At 52.6% G+C, this 18,797-nt stretch overlaps 2 protein-coding genes across 2 annotated transcripts in view; one reads left to right on the forward strand and one right to left on the reverse strand.

Moving 5' to 3' along the window:
- Window positions 1-951: 951 nt before the first annotated feature.
- On the forward strand, window positions 952-14,675 carry ACRBP (acrosin binding protein). Its single transcript, XM_009892967.1, has 10 exons — window positions 952-976; window positions 1,638-1,850; window positions 4,440-4,534; window positions 4,652-4,754; window positions 4,882-5,290; window positions 13,057-13,189; window positions 13,405-13,584; window positions 13,691-13,858; window positions 13,931-14,017; window positions 14,562-14,675. The coding sequence occupies exons 1-10, from the start codon at window positions 952-954 to the stop codon at window positions 14,673-14,675; spliced, it is 1,527 nt and encodes a 508-aa protein (XP_009891269.1).
- Window positions 14,676-15,680: 1,005 nt separating this feature from the next.
- LOC104293471 (protein Wnt-4-like) overlaps window positions 15,681-18,797 on the reverse strand; it is a 3,392-nt gene continuing 275 nt past the window's right edge. The window contains exons 2-5 of the mRNA XM_009892978.1: window positions 18,414-18,652; window positions 17,408-17,539; window positions 17,100-17,242; window positions 15,681-16,148 (exon numbers count right to left, since the gene is read on the reverse strand). Coding sequence (XP_009891280.1) covers window positions 15,681-16,148; window positions 17,100-17,242; window positions 17,408-17,539; window positions 18,414-18,652 — 982 coding nt within the window. The remainder of the gene's footprint in view (window positions 16,149-17,099; window positions 17,243-17,407; window positions 17,540-18,413; window positions 18,653-18,797) is intronic.

Raw genomic sequence — 18,797 nt, forward strand, 5'->3', positions numbered from 1 at the left:
TTCTTGGAGCTGCGGTGCCAAGCATTTTCTCCCCAGCCACCCCGACAGCTGCTTGCCTGTGATGGTTATGGTCGCGTCTTTCCCTCTCGCGTCAGAAAAGTAAGTGCCCGGCCGTGGGGAGCGCCTTGTCGGCTGCTTCTCCATGGGGGTGCAATCGTGGGATGCTGTGTCTGTGCCCCTGTGCTTCGGTCCCTGCAGTGAGAGGCGGGCATGGGCACACGGGTGTGGGTGTCCCTCGAAATCAGCCCTGTGGGGCCCTGGGCAGCTCTGTGCTGGTGGTCCCAGGTCTCTTTTGCCAGCACCATTCCCCTCTTTTTGCCTGGGATGGATTTAAGGTGCAGAGCGCAGCACTCAGGGCAGAGGAAGACCAACCGGTGCTCCCGTGGCCCACTGGGGGTTCAGAAGGTGGCATGGCTGCCCCAGAGAGACCAAGCCAGCTTCCCACCATGTCCTGAAACAAGGTGGTGCAGGGATGCTCCCCAAGGAGCCATGGGGTGCGTCTCAATCCTGCCCAGGTGGAACAGATTTTTTGTCCCCTTTCTCCTGCAGAAGAGCACAAAATGCTTTTTTTTTGGGGGTGGGGGGGCAAGGTACCCCAAAGGTACAACTTTAGGGGTACCCTCAGCCCTGGGGGTAGCCTGGCCAGGCCTCAAACGCTATTGCAGGTTGTTGCCAGCCACCACAATGTCCCTGAGCAGAGAGGGAAGATCCCAGCTTGGCTCCCGCTCCTCCCGCTTGCCGTGGCCCCGTGGCCCCCGCCTTCTTCCTTCCTCGTGGGGTCCCCGTCTCCCCCCACACCCCCACAGGCACACAGGTTCCCCCTCTGCTGCTCCCCCTGGCAGCCATCAGCCAGTGCCCGGAGCCGCACGTGTCCCCGTCACCCCAACTGTGATGCCATCCCCTTCTCATTCCGCCACTGCCAGGGCTACCATGCTGGGGACTAGGAGAGACATGGCGAGGTTGCCCTGCCTGATGGGTGAGTGTCACTTGTCCCCATCACCTTCCCGAGGGCCACCACGGAGGTTGCTGAGCATGAGGGAGGCAGGAGAGGAGGGGACCCAGCTGAAGGAAAAGGAAGGAAAGGACAGGATGGAGGGATGTCCCCATGGAAGGGCACAGCCCCTGGCATGGTGGAGGGGATGGCTCGCAGTGGTGGGCAGCAGGGCCTGCCAGGGAGGTCAGGATGGGGTTTGGTGGGGAAAAAAAAACAAACAAAAGATGAAATGACCAAAAAATAAAACAATCCCTCCCCCAAACCAAACCAAGCCAAAACAACTGCCACCCAACCCACAAAAAAAAATCCTACTTCTAAATTTTTTTATTTCTTCCTTCTTTTTCTTTTTTCATTTTTAAATTTTTATTCTTTTTTCTTTATTTTTTCTTCTTTTCCTTTTTTCTCTTTTCTTTCTTTTTTTTTTCCTCTCTTTTTTTCCTCCTTTTTCTTTCCTTTTCCCCTTTTTACCCCTGTGTTCCTGGTTCCCCCAGGGGTGATGGAAGGAGACCTCAGGCCAGCTTGTCCCAGCACCCCAACGAACACCAGCAGACTGGAGCAGGCCACCCCACCAGCCGCTCTTTCGTTTCCAGCCACCGCTTGCCCCCGTTAAGGAGAGTTAATCACAGTCTGCCTTCTCCTCCAGGCCTGCTGACCTTGCTGATGTCCTCTGTGGCTTCACCAGTGCCTCCCATTCCGGGCAGTCCCCTGTCAGACAGGGAGTACCAGTTCTTCTTTGCCAGCCTGCATCCCCCCTGGAAGGCGGACGTGTCCTGCCAGCTGCGCCAGGCACACGGCTGCCTCAGCGCCGCCATCCTGCAGCTGGACGAGGAAGAGAACCACGGCCGCATCCCCGAAGGTAGAGGCATTATCCCACCTCCAAGGGGCAGAGGTGGACATTGCCCCCGCTGGACCAGTGCCGGCTGTTTCTCTGCCCTGAAATGCTGCAGGATGGTGGGAATGGTGGTGGGGTGGGTCGTTCTGGGGTCTCTAGCCCAAAGTTCGGCTTCGAGCAGGACACTCCCAGCGCTACAGCATTGTGTCTTTGTGCAAGGGACTTTGGTTTTGTGGCCTCTCTGGGCACCCCTTCCAGTGCTGCACTGCTTTCCTGGACAAAACAACTTCTCCTAATGGCCAGTCCAAGAAGGAGTCTGTAGGCTTTTTTTCCTTTTCCCTCTTGTGTTTTCTGGCACCACCAAGAAGAGTTTGACTTTGTCATCTTGTAGTTTTCTTTCAGGTCCCCGTGGGCTGCTGTAAACTCACCTCCCCATCTCCTCTTCACCCAGCTGAACAAGCGCAGCTGGCCCCCAGCCTCTCTTCAGGGGTCACGGGGTGAAAGCCGTGGCCATTTTGGTGGCCCTTTGCTGAGGTCTTCAGTTTCTCCGCATCTCTGTTGGTGGGGTGGCAGGCAAAAAAACCCAGCCACAGTTTTCTGAAGCTCACTGAAGCTCATCTCTTCCCAACAGTTGATCTTATAACCTGACTGGCTCCTTCCAGCTTGATCTGGGGTTTAATGCAGAGGCTTGGCTCACGGGCTCTCATGGGCCTTTAAGAAAGCTTGAGCTGATAAGCTGCTTTTTTAAGTGTTTAACGTTTCAGGAGCCAAGAAACATCCCAGTTCAGAAAGCGCCATAGCAACAGCACCCTTTAAATCTCTGCAGTCATACTTTCCCTGCACCCCTGCATCAGAGAATTTAAGTGGCGTAATTATATCTGTGCAGCTGAAAAACTTGGGACTACTTCTGTTGTATTTTTCTTCAGAGGAAAAAAATAAGAACAATTTTCTCATTAAAAGTATGTCTTTATATTTAGCTATGAACGTCAATGAACTGAATGATCAGCCAAGTGTGCTTATTTGGACTGCAGCTTGAGGGCAACTATTTCTTGCTTGTTTCTGCAGCTGTGTCAGGGGAGCGGGTCCCACCCCGCATCACCAGACCCAGGGATGGATCCTGGGCTACTCCCTCACTTGCGGGCACCTGCAATCCATGATGCCGCGGCGTTAGGTGCAGCTAACCAGGCTGTCCCTGGTTTCCTTCCCAGCAATGCCCATCACCCTGGCACTGCTCTTTGGCATGTCCAGCCACACTCCTACTGCTGCTGCCTTCCGATGCTCAGCTTGCCAAGAGCAGGAGCATCTGGGAATGCCAGGAGATGGGACAATTTTTGAAGGATGCCCTCCTTGCCTTCTTTTCTTCCATCCCTCAGCACAACAGACCCATCTGGCAGGCTTTATTTGCCACTGTGTTTCTTTTCTTCCAGTTTTGGGGCTATTTTGGCACGTGTTGTGGCCAGGCTGAGAGGCCAAGTGAATGCGGCAGAGCATGTGCCCTCACATGTTTTGTCTTTTCTGTCCTTACAGGTGAATGGCAGTCCTGTCTACGCCCAAATATTCATGACCATTAATTGTGCCTCTTCAGGTGTAGTGCTAAGGAAAGCGGTTACCTTATGTCTTAAACGAAGGAAGCCTACACATAACCTTTCAGCCCTCTTTCTTGTGGAAGATGAGAGTCAGGAGGATGTTTCTGGATGAGTGTATGCAAATATCTTGGCTGGCTCCATCTTTTAGAGTTAATCAATTGCCCTCCCCACGCTGGGAGCTCCTGCAGGTGGAGTTGGCCACAAAATCCCAAGGGGGTGGCCTCCTGACACCCAGCAGAAACTGTGGCTGTTTGCAGCAAACACATGGACAGGAGGAGCAGAGGAAAGAGGCAAACGATCATATCGATTAAACCAAGCAGCTGGTGCTGGGAAGGGCTCCCCTTGGCAGGAAGGTCAGAGGATTCAAAGAAAGATATTTCCATCGGGCAGATGAGCTGAAAGAAGAGAGGAGGTGGGAATCAGTGCTAAAGGAGGCAGGCTGCTCGTCAGGCCATTGCCATCAGCGTTCAACAGGCTGTGGGAGAGCTGAGCCATGTTGAAAATCAAGAGACCAACAAAGAGAGCCTGTGGGAAACTTTATCTGTGCCAAAGTTGGTTTTTTTCGCTGTCAAATTATTTTGCCCTGAAGAGGTTGTCTACTCTGGTGTTCCCAGGCCTGGTCAGATCATCTTTTTAACCCATCACATTGCTACTTGCCTTTTTTTTAAAAAAAAACAAACAAACCTTCAAGGACTAATAACAGAGTCCTTATCAGATCCTGGAAACAAGAGGTTTGAGTCTCTGTAAAAGGGAAGATAAATGCGAAAAAGGGCAGAAGTACAAACTGAAACCCTACGTAGTTTGGAGGGAAAGTGCCTGTGGCACCTGGGATGGGGAGCGGTAACAGCACAAGGCTGTGATCTCCACCTGGGGGCAGACAGCTTTGACTTTCCCAGCGAAAACCACAAGCGGCTCTGAAAACAGCCATCCCAGAGGTCCCGATCTCCTGTTGTGCCCAGGCCAAGGGGGCAGATGCCTATACCTGTGGTCTGACCCCATCACCCATCTCCCTCTCACCCCTCTCCAGGGCCGGTCTGCTCTGACTTCCCGGAGGCACCCTGGTTTCAGACCTTCTGCCAGTTCACCCAGTACCGCTGCTTCAAACGCCAGTTCTATGCCAAGGTGGGGAGCGGGATTCGGGATGGGGGCACGGGGAGAGGGAATATCTCTTGGAAGTGGTGAGGAGGAAGGGAAGATAACACAGCAGGCCTTGTGTTTCTCCCTCTCTCCTCCACTCAGCGAATCCCATGTCTGAGGCTGTCTCCTCAAAAAAACCTCCTGACAGAGCGACCCCACGCTGTGGGCTCCTGGGCAAAGGGTGAAAGCTTCCCTACGGAAGAAGGTATGGCTGCACGGAGCTGTGCTGGGCACCCCTGCTGATCTCCCATAGCTGCCCTTCCTCCCCCAGCATCTCTCTGGACGGCCTCAGGAAGGTGCCCCTCAGCCCCCCCATCCCAATCTCTCCCCAGCTCCAGGGCAGGCTTCTCTCTCCGCCCTGCTGCGCGACAGTGTGGACGCTTTCCTGAAGTACTCCTACGCACTGTCGAGTCAGAAACTGCTTCCGAGGAAGCTCCCCCCGGCCACGCCAGGGACTCTGTGTCCCATGCAGGACAGGGGGCTGCCTGTGCTCCCACCAACCCTGCTGGTCCCGGCTGCCCCTGTCCCCTCGCCTCCCAGGCTGGGATACCCTTCCCAGGCAGAGCAAACCTGGGAGCAACGCCTGCAGAGCAGCATCTGGCAACTGATCCACTTGGCCCTCTCCTTGGAGACGTCCCTGGGCACCAAGGGCCCTTCTCCAGACTCCAGCGCCAAGTCAAACCCAGGGAAAACGTCAGACAGCGCCGAGGAGGGAGCGCAGGAAACGGCCCCCCGTGGCAGGTGAGGGGAAGACCTGTGTCCCCACCCGGTAAGGTACAGCACGCCACCCGTGCAGGACTGTCCTCATGCCCTACGGCATCCATACCCCTGCCCTGAGCAGCTCGTGAGTGCAGGCAGGTTTTCTGGGGCATGCCACCCCATACGGAGCAGGAGTGTACCCAGGGAGCCCCTCAGACACCCCCTGCTCCAGCACGGAGTAAGCAGGGAGAGGGTGGCCCAGCACTGCTAGCGCCTGACAACGTTACTGTCCTTGTGTCCTGAGCAAAATGCATTTAGGCTGGGCCTTATCTGCAGGCAGGGCTTTCTCCCATGCACGTGTATCCCCACGCTGTGGCCATCTGCAGTGTGCAATCACCTCAGCGCACATCCTCCTCCCAACTCACGTCACCTGGGAGTCTGCATGACCTGCAGAAAATAGCTTCCTTGCCAACACAGGTCCTTGGGATGCTGGAACAGACGTGTTTCTCTCTGTGCTCCTCGCCTCTCTGCATGCAAGGTGAAGCAGATGTTTCTTAAAACAGTCTGACCTGAGGAGCACCCCGAGAAGCGCTCCATCCTCACCCAGGTAGAGCAAAAGCAGCCCCAGCCGAGGAAACGGAGCCAGCAGTGCAGAGCCTTGCTCCTGGCTGTGCAGGACCACTGCTTCTCAAGCACGTGCACCTCTCTGCGCTCTGGTTCTGTGGATTGCTCTTCCTGAGGTGTTTCTGGTTCCCCATTCTGGCTTTGAAAGCCGCTGTGTGCCAGTTCAGCACAGGGCCCTGCGACAGTCCAGCTGACTGCAGTCCTTTTACGCGCCCTTCTTAGTTCCTCTGGCCTAGGGATGGTTTAGGAGCTTGTCGAGCATCTTGAGCTCTTCTCAGCTGATCTGCTGATCCATTTGCCTCAGTGCTCAGGCAGCTCAGGCTGGTGAGCCCAAAAAGAAAAGACCCGCAAAAGGATCGCATGTTTTCACTCCAATTTACTTTTTGATCCTTTAATACTTTGTGGCTGAGAATCACTTGCTTTGACTGAGATGCAAAGATTATTTTGTTTGCCAAGAGCATTAAAAAAAAAATAAAAAGCTGTCTAGATGTGGTTTTCATGGAGAAGTCATTTTGGTTTCGCTCTGTTGCTGAGTAGTCATGTTCCTGTAAGCACACAGGTTTTGTGCACGATTGCACATCTGTGGTTTTTATTAAAAACACAGCATATTACTACAGTTGAGCCAGAGATCCCACTTCTGCATGTAAAAATGAATTGCAACGTGTTGTTAAAGCTGTAAATGTTCTCTTGCAAGGCTGTAACTTCTGTCATCCTCCTTCCTAATATTGTAGGAGGCTTTTACTGCCTGGCAAATTTTTCCTGTTGTTATGTACTCGAAGACAAAATCATGTTTCACTGAGGATATGTTCGTTTTCCCTGCCTCTGAAGTTGAGCCTTGCTCTGATTTAGTTACATTGGGATTATTGAGGGACTGCTGTGATTGTAGATGACACTCGCTATTCTGCTGCAGAGTTTCTCAAAGACACTAATGCTGACTGTGTGTCTGTAACCTGGCAGCCGAGCCCCATCAATCACGCTAAGCAAAGCTTAAACTCAAGCGAGGATAAAAAGGCGAGATAGACCGTGCCTGTCGGCTTTGCTGCTCTCCACACCCCTCCTCCTCTCAAAGGGACTTCAAAGCATGACCTAAAAAAGGGCAAAATGCTCTGAGGCATTTCCATTCCAGCAAGAGGAGCAGTGCTGGGTGGGACTGGTCGGTGTGCACGGGTGCCATTCAGTGTCTGGTTCAACACAAGTTGTGCACAGTTGTGAGGAGCACTGAACCCAGGGCTGCGTGTCTTCCCTGGGGTCTTATGTCCAGCGGGACATCCATCCCTTCTCGCTCACCCATGGTTGTGGCAGCCGCTCTGGTAGCTCTGCCAGCTTTCGTGGCACCTGATGAAGGTGACCTTTAGAGAGAGACATGGTAATGGTAGCAAAACAACACGGAGAAGAACTGGCAGCACACTTTTGTGGTCTCTGCTAGCAGTGAATCATTATAGGGCAAAAAAAGTGCCTCTTGTTGCATTTATGTTCAATTTCTAGTCCTTATTGTGCTTTCTGCCCCCTTGATTAAAGAACTATTTATTTCCCAGTATTTCCTCTCCTCAAAGTTGTATATATGCCACGATTTAGCCTTGCAGTAAGCTCCATAGCTCTCATGTTATAAATCCTGCACAACTCATTTTCTGTGGCAATTTTTAGTGTCCCTTTAAAAACCTACACCCTCCCAGCTCTGCGTGCACCATTCAGCAGTGGGTTTCAGCAGCTGAGTCTGCAGAAGGAGTTCGACCTCCCTTCCCTTCCCTTCCCTTCCCTTCCCTTCCCTTCCCTTCCCTTCCCTTCCCTTCCCTTCCCGGCTCTTCTGTTTACACACAAGAATTGCATTTGCCCTTTTTCCCAGGGCTTCCTGCTGTCGCGTTGTTTGTCCACTACGACCCCTACATCCCTTTCAGCATCACGGCTGTCCCAGATACAGATGCTGTCCTGTTGGTATTCGCGTGTGGATGCTCGTGGTTCGCCTGAGCCTGGCTTCCCCAGGAGGCTGCACCCTCCTGCTCCTGTTTTACCCCTCCAAACAGTCCTTGGTGTGCTTATGTACTTCATGCCCAGTGGCTTTAATTTTAAGATCAGACCCTTCGTTAAAAATACCGTCACCAGAAAAAAAAAACAAAAACAAACCCCACTCTCTGAATCATCATCAACCGTTAGCACTTACTTATTTTTCACCCTGGGTCTTGTGGTGCGGGATGGGACCCGTTCCCCTGACACGTCTCAGCTGCTTTCAGGAGCTATCAGTCTCTTGGGAATGATGTAGAGGTATCTTTTGGCCATTCAGTAAGGCCAGGGCGCAATTTAGCGTCTCCATATTGCTACTGTGCTTAACTAGCTGTGAAAGGGGAGTTGTGACAAGGCAGGTTTTCTTCTTACCACCAGGCCAGAAGTTGTTCAAGTGCTCCCAGGCTTTTGGGAAACTCAGAGCAGGGGGCTCTCAGTGTCCCGGGGGAGGGGAGCAGAGGTAAAAGGCTGCAATATCATGCAGGTCAACAGGAGAGATGAATTTACAAAATACAAATTTTCCCATGCTTTGTGCCCCCTGACCTTGGGGCAAGTGTTATGTTCCTGTTCTCCCCATGGCTCCTGCGTTGGGTTACCTGCTGGGTTTGATCTATCAGGTACCTAGCCAGCCTGCTTGCCTTCTCGGCGTGCAGGCCAGGGTCTCTTTTTCTTTCTGAAGCTGTTAAGAATGGCTTTTTCCTTGCTGGTTTATTTTCCTGCAGCAACCTCTCTAAATCAGAAGTTACAAAGTGCTGGAAAGCTGCTGTTTTCTCCTTATCTTCTTTTCTGATTGCCTCAGGTACTCACCCCACCTCACACAGACAGCCAATATCGGGGAGGTTCAGCAGCTGAAAGTTAATGGCCCCAATCCTTGTCATTATGTCGAGGGAGAGCTGGATGTTGTTCACCAGCACTCTTCAGAGATACCGCTGAAGTAGGCTTTATGTGTGTCACCCCACATCTTGAGATGCTAACGCAAGATAGGCTTTTATCTGAAGGTGGTTTTTTTCATTTTTGCCTTTGAGCAACTACTGATCATGGCCTGCCGACTCTTCTCAATTATATTTTCTTACATTCCCTTAGAAACATTGCCTCCCAGTACCTGTTAGGCTTTTTCCAGGGCAGCAGTCGGGACATTAACGTGCAGAAGTACTAAGGTGGGGAGGGATTCGCATTAGGAAATCACTTTAGACAGACCTATCAGTTTCCCTGGCGCAAGGGGAAACTTCTGCGCATCCACTTACAGCTCAGCAGTGAGTCCCTCAGCGCAAGGGAACCATCAGCAGTGCTGTGCCGGGTCTGGACCGTTTGCCTGCAGTGCCTCTGTGATGGGACACAAAGCCCCAGTGCTGCCGTAAGGCAGCAGCAGTGGGAGAGCGGTTGGATAGGCCAAACAGCAGTGCCAGGGCACTGGGAATTACTGGGAGAGGAACCAGGGACAGCCCTTGGGTGCACCTAGTGCCACAGCACCGTGGATTGCGGGTGGCTGCAAGCACGGGAGGAGCCCAGGATCCATCGCTTGGTCTGGTGATGTGGGGTGGGACCCTTTCCCCTGACACTTCTGAGCTGCCTTCAGGAGCTAGATGTCACTTGGGGGTGATGTAGATGTATCTCGCTCACACAGAGGTGGTAAACCGAATCATAAGTTTGCAACCATGAGGCCAGAAAGCCTCTCAGCAGAGATGGAGAACAGAGATAGAGGAGGAAATGGATGTGACAGAGAGTGCAACAGAATTTCTTGTTAACCTCAGGCTGATGGCATAACTCAGTTTCCGGGGTGGGTGAGCGGAAGTTATGGACAGAGTTCATGTGCATCTGCACACATGGCCAACAGCAAAGTGTCGGTAGATGGTGCGCAGGGATGTGAGGCTTTCTGATCTGTGTGAGCTGATCGTATCAAAGATGGTCTGATTTATCTATGGCATAAGTTTGCCATGCAGCAGAGGCTCCTACCCACATCTGACTTTGCATCTGTTCTAAACAAGTAGGTCATCAACACTCAGCAGATGTTTTATCACTGCTTATGAGCTACTTATGGAAGGACTCTTTTTAGAAAAGGCTGGAGCTGAGTTCCTTTTTACTGCCCATTTTGCCTGTAATCCTCTATTTGCATCTTGTTCGAGCTGCAGTTGCTGGACCAGTACGTGTGTTGGAGAAAGCAAAGGCTGTCAAACCCATTTATTAGCAGTTGCTTTCCAAGTCTCAGGTTGTTATTTATTTGCTATTTTTAAAAAAGTACAGCAAGCTGGACATTTTTCTTCTTTTTTCTACATCGGTGATGAAAACACCAGAGCTATTCATATCATTTTTAATGACTGTTAATGTGTCTCTCACTTTACTGGCTTGATCATCCTGGTGTGATGAAGAAGCAATCAAATCACAATGTGCCACTAGAATAACAAGCAAGTAGTGGAACAATAGCCAATAATGACATATTTATGGATAAATTCTTTCAGATAAGTTTGGAGAATAATATCAGGGTCATTAATTGAAATTTGTGAGTCCCACCAAGATGACCCAGCCGGTTTACCAAATCTTGAAGGTGAAGATCAAACTGCGCCTAAGCAGTTAAGCATCTGAGTGGTGGCAGGGACTCCCTTCGGCTGTCACAGACTGATCAGGAAAGCAGACCGAACACTTGTTCTCCTGGGCTACGACTGCTTAAGAGAGAAATTGTCAGTGTTAGGTAATCCCCACAAAAAGAGCAATCCTGTACAGAAGAGAAACACTAGGTGTGCCTTGGGGGCTGTCACCGGTTTTTCTCTCAGCAATGTCCAGCTCCCAGTCACAGAAAAATGCTGAGAAGGTGGAATTGAACAACCTTAGACAAGATTTTCAAGTGGGATGAGCACAGACTTTTTGCTCTAAATTTAAAATTTCCTGTTCTTCTTGGAATCCTAAATGGTCTGAATTTTTACCGAGGGAAAAAAAAAAATTAAAAGGGATCATGTGGAGCCATGACATGGAGGAGTGGACATAAACGGTCTTTCAGGCTCTGGAAGTGCTCGCTGCAGGATAGGTGGGCTTCGTTTCTCTTTTATTACTGGCACATTTTCATTCTTTCCAGCTTTGCCTGAAGGAGTTGGTATCTGTCACTGCTGTCCTCAGTTTGCATTCTTTTGTCCTCTCTGATTCCGGCCCTTCTCTCCACAAACCTCTGACCAGGTTGCGGAGCAGGTTTTCAGTTGACCTTGTTTTTTTCAGTGGATGTGGTTAATGTGCTGTGGGTTGGCACCACGGTAAGTTGTTCACATGTTCACATCCACAGAATACCATTTGCAGCCTGTCCACAGGACGGTGTGTTGAAGGAACACCTTTGCTTGCCTCGATGCAGGCTAGAGCAGTATCTGCTGCACTGTGACAAAACAAGTTTGACTGTAGTATCTTTAAAAAAAAAATACAGCAGTCATATTTTCTGTGACTACCATTTTCCAGGTTCTTTTGTAGCATCTGAGTGAGAGAGATACCTTCAGAGATCTTGACATGCTCACTTGCTGCTGGTTAGTGTGAACTTTTGGGGTACAGGACCACTTGTTTCTGACCCACTGCAAGTGCAGAGCACATGCTGTGAGCTCCTTCTTCCACGGTGTGTGTCAGGAACCAGGGATCTATTAAGGAGGTGCACAAAAATTCTTCCTATTAGTATCCCTATTGTTCGTCCACGTTCTTCTGCATGAGTGCACACTCAAACCCAAAGCAAATGCCAAACATCTGCATGTTCCTCTGCATACGGTGTACGCCTCTCACCTGTCCATGGATCTGTGAACACCAGTCACTCCTTACAGCTTGATTTCATCACACACCATGCAATGGCAAGAGCTTAATGGCGGGGACATTGATCTCTCTTAGCCTTCAGGCCTGGCGATTGCTCTGATCACTCACCCTGCTCAGCACAGGATGTAGAGCCGTGCCTAGTGAGCCCTGAAGGAAAAACAGTATCGTGCGGCTCAGCTACAGACCCTTCTCCTAACAGAAGTTTGGGATACCTTTTTGAAGTCTCCAAGCTGTGGAGAAACCATCCCCATCAGCTGCTCCCATGCTAAATACCCTTCATGTCAGGAACATGCAGCTAGTTTCTGGTTTGAATGGATCTCACCCCTAATTCCAATCACCAAAAGTCATTACTCTTCCATCTGTTGATGAAGAGGGCCTTCCAGCTGATCCCCATCTTGGTAAAAGTACAGAGTGACTGAGTGGCCACCCACTAGAGCCTTTGCTCAGCTAAGTAAAGGTTCTTCAGTTTCTTGCTCCAGGTGAAAGTTTTCCAGGCCTCAGGAAATCTCATCTTCATGACTTTCCTACAGGTTCTCCACCTTTTTTTTTTATTTTATTTTTTTAAGGCTAATCTGGAGGTCTTCAAGAAGTTTCAGCTAATCTTAGGAAAACTTCTCCATACAGGTTAGCCCATGCATGGATTTTAAGAGCATTTTAACATAAGCAATTACTGCTCTTATCTTTTCTTACTTTCTGCCAGATCAAAATTTGTTTCTTTATCATTGATTTCATTTCCAGGCACAGAAGACAAAAATTTAATGAGCATTTTTACCTCTTCTGCATCATTTCTGATAATTCATACCATTCCTGTCTAATAAAAATTCTGTACCGTGTGTACAACTTCTTCTCTTCCTAAGAGATGTAAAATATTCCTATTGTCCTTGTCCCACTGTCCTTAAATTTTCTACCTTTAGCTTCTCATGTTGGTTTGGATGAACGGTTAATTCATTGTTACCAATTTTTCCTCTTTCTGTCAAATACTTTGACTCAAGCAGGAGGGAGGCTTAATAAGTTCTATACTCCAGACCCAAGTGGGGCTGCCCCATGGTCAAGACTCAGCAGACCTCTAACAACCTTGCTGTGCACTCGGATTGACAAAACTAGGCAGCAGATGCTGCAGAGCCCCTGGGAAAGTTCCTCAAGCTGTGATCCTTGTCCAGTCCTCTCACGTGCTCCCGAATGCACACACACAGCCCCCAACCCATAGCCTCCATGTTACACAGGCAGATACAGGCTCTGCAGACACTCCCGTTCCTCCGTGCAGTTTGGCCAAGAGTCCAGGGTTTTGTTGGGGAAGGTTTTTTGCTGTGCTTTAGGTTGGTTTTCCTCCTTTCAGTTTTGGACTAAAGGTCCATCTCTTCAGCTTGTGACAAGAGACAAGAGTTGACTTTCTCCATCCCTTTCTCTGTCAGCCTTTTAGCCCTGAAGAAGGATGAGGCAGTGATAATCCTGTGCTATGCAATGCTGGAAGGAAACTGTCTCTCATCAGTGGTCACCCAGGCCTGGAAGGAGATGGAAGAAAGAGTCCTTGGGTTTGGAGATTTGGTAAAGATGCTGATGTCCACCTTTGACCCCCCACTGTGTGCTGCAGTGCTGACCACAATGCTCCAGTGGCCAGAGCCCGTCAGCACTGTCCTTTCAGGTGCCACCTCCTGGGAGAAGCTGACCTGGGTGACCAGGGAGGCAAGCTCCAAGAAAGGGATATGGGAGTTCTTCAGTCTCCTTTCCCCGCCCTGACCTCCCCCCTGCATCCACCCTAGGTGTGTGACAGCCTTGGGCGGCATCACATGGACCTGTGCCCTAACTGTGCTTTCTGCTCGCTGAAGAGAGAGCAGTGTCAGAACATCAAAAACCTGAACCGTGTTCGCTGTGAGACAGGCAACTTCACCACCTACATCAACCCTCAGATCTCAGCCCAGTACCAGGCTGCAGGCAACAAGGTACCAAGCGTGCTCCATCTCCAGCTGGCCTCTGAGGACGAGCCTGGACTGGGTGGTGGGGAAGGGGAGGTAGAAGCACAGGTCTCTTTATCCCACCTCTTTGCAGACCAGCTCCTCAGAGACCTCAGAGTACTATGGCATGGATGTTTTCCGAGGGCTGAGGGCGGAGTACTGGTGCAGCCGGATAGCCATCCGTGGCTGTGAGGACCCTCGTGTGACCCTCTGGCTGAAAGCAGAGTACTCCACCTTCCACGACGGAGATGCCCCAAGCCAGGTGGGTGCCCAGTGGGTGCTCCCATCCTTCTTTCTCCTTTTCTTTCTGTGGTCTTCATTCCCATCTCCCCAGATCTGCGACTCGGATGGAGTTCAGCACCCCACCTACTGCGCGTTCAAGAGCCACCAGTGTCTGCAGCAGAGCCTCTACAACCAGAAGGTGAGAAGCAGCTTACACGGCCCTTTACACAGCCTTCTCTGTGGTTGCTCCCTCCACAATCAGCCCTGAGTCTTTGCGGGACTCACTGGCCCACTGCTTGTCCCTCCAGTAGGACACACTTGGGTGTGTTTGGGAGGGTGACAAATAGTGACCTAAGCACAGCTGGCATGTAATTCAGGCGGTGGGATTTGCACAGACACTGTAAAGAGATGGCAGCGGAGACAGCAACTAATGTTGAGACAGAGGAGCCGTGGGGATATATCCCTGTATATCCCTGCAGGGGAGGGTCTCCACCATCTACTGGGTGCTTCCTAGGTGGTAACAAAAACCAGAAACAGCAGAGTAGGGCAGAGGACTAGCCCGTATCTTAGGAAACACACAGTTCAGTTATTACCCTCTCCCTCCCGCTTCCCCGCTGGTTCTCCCCTCTTCCCTTTGGTGCCCCCATCATCCCAGCCTCCAGATGCCATCCATCACAGGGGTCCTCTCTCCCTGAGGGAGGGATGAGCAATGACCTCAGTCCTATGATCTGCTCTCCTTGCAGGTGTCTCGCCGTGGCTGCCACAGAAATGAGACGTACCGGGTGCTGAGTAAGAATGAGGGAGAGGAGGAGGTGCAGCTGTGGCACCAGAGGTTCCTCAGCCTCACCAAAGGGTGATGCACAGTAGTGGGGTATGCAGGGGAAGTGCAGGGCTCCAGAGCAGGCCTTCTGAGTCTGGGGTGGGGCAGAGAGCCTGGATAGATTTGGACAGCTCTTCCAAGGACCCTTGCTGGCCAGTCAGCTCATCATGGCCAGATCTCCCCCTCTGAGGACCTGCTCTGCACCATCAGCAATGGTACGCCAGGAGGGGAGCCTCACTCAACAGTGTTTCACTGTGGCACCTGCTGGAACTCCCCCTGAAGACATTTTCTCCAGACAAAGATGCAGCTGAGCGTCGGAGAAGGCATCAGGCCTGGGAACCTGGATTTAGAGCCACCGGCCCAAGCATCCTGGTCTGAAATCCCCTTGCCTCCCTGCCCTTGAAGGATCTATGCCAGTCTCTCCCAAGGATGAGTCTTATTTCATAAAGAGCCTGTTTGACTTACAAACCTAGTTTCTCAGTTCTCTCTGATGCCGCCACTCTATTCCACCCCTCAGTGACCCCTCTCATGTGCAAGGTGGGTTCCCCACTTCCCCCTGGTGTTTCTCACCCACTGCAGCCCATGTGTCCCCTGAGCACAAGGACTCCTGCATGGCCTTGTGCCCTCCCAGCCCATGGGATGGAGCAGAGCCTGGTACCCTCCAGGTCCCAAATGCAGCACGTGAGGAAGGAGCTGACGTACGCACTTTGCTTTCCATTGCAGCTGGTTTATTTCTAAAGTTTAAGGGGTTTATGGGGTCTGTGTCCTCCAACATTCTGTCTGGAAAAACAACTGAAACCACAAAAAGCCCAATGAGGCCAGCAAGAGGGTGCTATGTGGGGAGCACGCAGGAGCTGGTGGCACCCCCTGGAGCAAGGGGCTGCTCTCCAGCAGGGCAGCAAAAACCCCACATCTCCTCTGACGCCTCTCAGGCTGTGTCTCCCCGACACCTTCCCCTGCTTGCCCGTGGCTCTCCTGAGGCCATCTCCCTGGCCACCTTGTGTGACCCCGGCAGCCTCCCACCGCCATGCCGTGCTCTCTCTCAGCGGCAGTTGTGCACCTCCACCAGGTGCCGGCACTGCTTGCACTTGACGGAGCAGCACCAGCGAAATTTGCAGCTGCACCGCTCTACCACCTCTGCCTGGGCTGTGTGGAAGCCCCTGCCGCAGCACAGGAGCTCGCAGCCATCCATGGCTGGGGATGTCCGGTTGCACTGGCGGCCGGAGGTGCCGAACACCCCGCGCCGGGGGTCCCGGTCACAGAAGTCTGGGCTGGCCAAGAGGTAGACCAGGTCATGAGCCGTGTAGGGCTTGAAGCGAGAGCTCTTGGGCACCAGGAGCTTGCGGGAACCCACCCGCTTGGGGTGAACCTCCGTCGCCCCCTCAAACTTTTCCTTGAGGACGTTACCCACCTTGCGGAAGGGAGGCATGACCTTCCAGCACGTGCGCACCTCGCAGGAGCCCGACACACCGTGGCACTTGCACTCCACCTTCATGTGGGCCAGGAGAGCCTGGGGGAGCAGGAGGCAGCTGCAAGATGGGCTTGGGACACCCTGCCCTATGCCTCCTGTGCCTGCGGCACCCCCAACATACCTCCCCATGGGGCTGGAGGGCAGGAACAGGGGAAGGGAAGGGAAGGGAAGGGAAGAGAAGGGAAGGGAAGGGAAGGGAAGGGAGGGGAAGGGAAGGGAAGGGAAGGGAAGAGAAGGGAAGGGAAGGGAAGGGAAGGGAGGGGAAGGGAAGGGAAGGGAAGGGAAGAGAAGGGAAGGGAAGGGAAGGGAAGGGAGGGGAAGGGAAGGGAAGGGAAGGGAAGAGAAGGGAAGGGAAGGGAAGGGAAGGGAGGGGAAGGGAAGGGAAGGGAAGGGAAGAGAAGGGAAGGGAAGGGAAGGGAGCAAAAATGTCTTTTTAAGCCAGGCCAATATGAAAGACGAGGGGATCCGCTCTGTGGGAAACAGGCTGGTTTGGGTCTGTAAGAGAAATCCCTGAGGCAGGGGAAGAGATAGGGACCTGCTCCAGCCCACGTGGCTGTGGGGAGGGGAATAGATCTGACAGAGCTAGAGGATGTTCAAGGGACCTCATCTGACAGTGGCCTCTGCAGAAGATGGTGTCTTTGCTCAGGAGGGGCTGGAGGGGCAGGGAAGCTCTTCAGAGAAAAATGGAGAAACTAATTTCCTTGCAGAAAAGGCCAAGGAAAGTAAATCACGGCTGGACTCTGTGAGGAAAAGAACTCTGCGCAGAGGTGGGTAGGGGAGGCCGGGACCCCACTCTGTGCAGGAGAGGTGCCAGCTCGGTGAGTGGCGCAGTGCTGGGCTGAGGAAAGGCAGCAGGACACAGACCCCCTTTGGGAGCTCATATCTGCCCTGAACTGCTCCTCTGGGTAAGGGAGCTGGACCAAGCTTCGCCTAGCCAAGGAGAAGCCCCTGAAGACAGGCTTGCTTCCCAGCCCTTGTTCCTGCCCTTACCTTCCTCCCAGCCTCGTTGTTGTGCAGGTTCATGAGCACTCGGCTGGAGGAGACGCCACGGCTCCTCTCAGGGTTGTCTACGAAGGCTTGAGAAAAGGCAATCCCATAAGACAAGTTATCAGAGCAGCCCGACCATTGGAAACCTGCAGAGGGAAAATAGCCATGAGATGAAGAAGGAGAAGCCCTGGGAGGAGCTCCCAGAAGGTAGAGGGCTGTGGAGAAGGGAGATGTCTCCTCCCCTGGTGAGGGTCTCCCCCATAGATCTTTTCCTCTGCCACTCCCTCCCCACCACCGGCCTCCTCCTTCACCTTCAGGGCTGATTCCTCGTATCTTGCGGTCGCAGCCACACTTCTCCAGCTCCCCGCGGCTGCAGGCACGAGTCACAGCAAAGGCAACACCAGCAGCAGAGATGGCATGGATGAAAGCAGACTCCCGCGTGCCTGCAGTGAGGCGAGAAATGGCACCAGTCTGCGGAGGGGGAAGGCACTGGTGGGACATCGCAGGGGGAAAAGAGGCTGTGTCTGCATGCACAAAGGATGTATTCAGGCAGGGACTGGTCGGGAGAAATCTGTTAGGATGCTGCATTTCCCAAGGCCTGGAACCAGCAAAGGAGACAGCTCTGCAGGGTGGTTCTGGCTCAGAGCCCTCCCCTTTGGCACCATCAATTCCTGGGCTGGGTGTCCCATTGCGGGAGAGAACTCAGCAGCCCCCAAGGGAAGTGAAAGGTGAGCCGTGGTGGGGGACGTCAGGGGCTGAGCCCCCCCACGCAGAGAGGTTTGTCAGGGAGAACCCTGCCGCCTTGTCTCCAGCAGCCAGAGAGACCCTGCTCATGGCTCCCTGTATGGCTCCTTCCATGCAAACACATGCAAAATCTCTTCCATGTTTTTTTGGGGGTGCAGGCAGATCCTTTTCCCCTGGCCTGCAACAAAAAGGGACTGCAGCTTCAGAGAAAAAGGCTCGATTTGAGCTGCTACTCCAAAGGGCTGGGCTGGTGGCAGGGTGGGGGAGAAGATCTATCAGTCTGCAGAGCTGGTACCCAGAATGGTCCAGATGGGACCAAAAAGCCAGGCCTGGCCAAATGAGGAAGAAATTTAGCCAGAATATTAATAGTTGTAACGGCACATGCATTTGGTTCAGTTTGCTCTGTGTTGACAGCTTTGTTAGCATGTGGAGGAATGTACTGGCCGCTCCGGGGCTCGTCCCAGTGTGACACTCGTGCACTAGCCCAGGAAAGGCTGATGTGTCAGGGGGTCCCATGGGCATACTGAAGGGACCACATGCCATCTGTGCCTGCGCCCTCTCCCCCTTGCTGACCTTGGATGGCGATCTTGCCAAAGACCTGCAGCCCCTGCAGGGTGGAGCAGTTCCACCGACGAGAGTGAAACTGGTGCTGGCACTCCTCGACAGCCAGCTCCGCACCTCGCTTCACAGCATCCATGGCTTCCACTTGCCGCCGGCAAACGCGGACCTGCTCTTCTACCAGCCCCGTCAGACCTTCGCAGCCCCCAGGGTCCTGGAGGAGTGCCCGCAGAGAAGGCTGCTTGGCCAGGTACCTGTGGGGCATGAGAGAGGTTCGGTCGCACATGGGCTAGAGTCAGGGCCACGTCTGCGTGGGGTTAGCCCTCTATAGCCTTATTTTAGAGCAGAAACAGGGCAGGCAAGGGGATGTGACGCCTCTTGTCTGTGCCAAATTGGACA

This window comes from Charadrius vociferus, unplaced genomic scaffold, assembly GCF_000708025.1.
Source record: "Charadrius vociferus isolate BGI_N301 unplaced genomic scaffold, ASM70802v2 scaffold301, whole genome shotgun sequence".
Lineage (NCBI taxonomy): Eukaryota > Metazoa > Chordata > Aves > Charadriiformes > Charadriidae > Charadrius > Charadrius vociferus.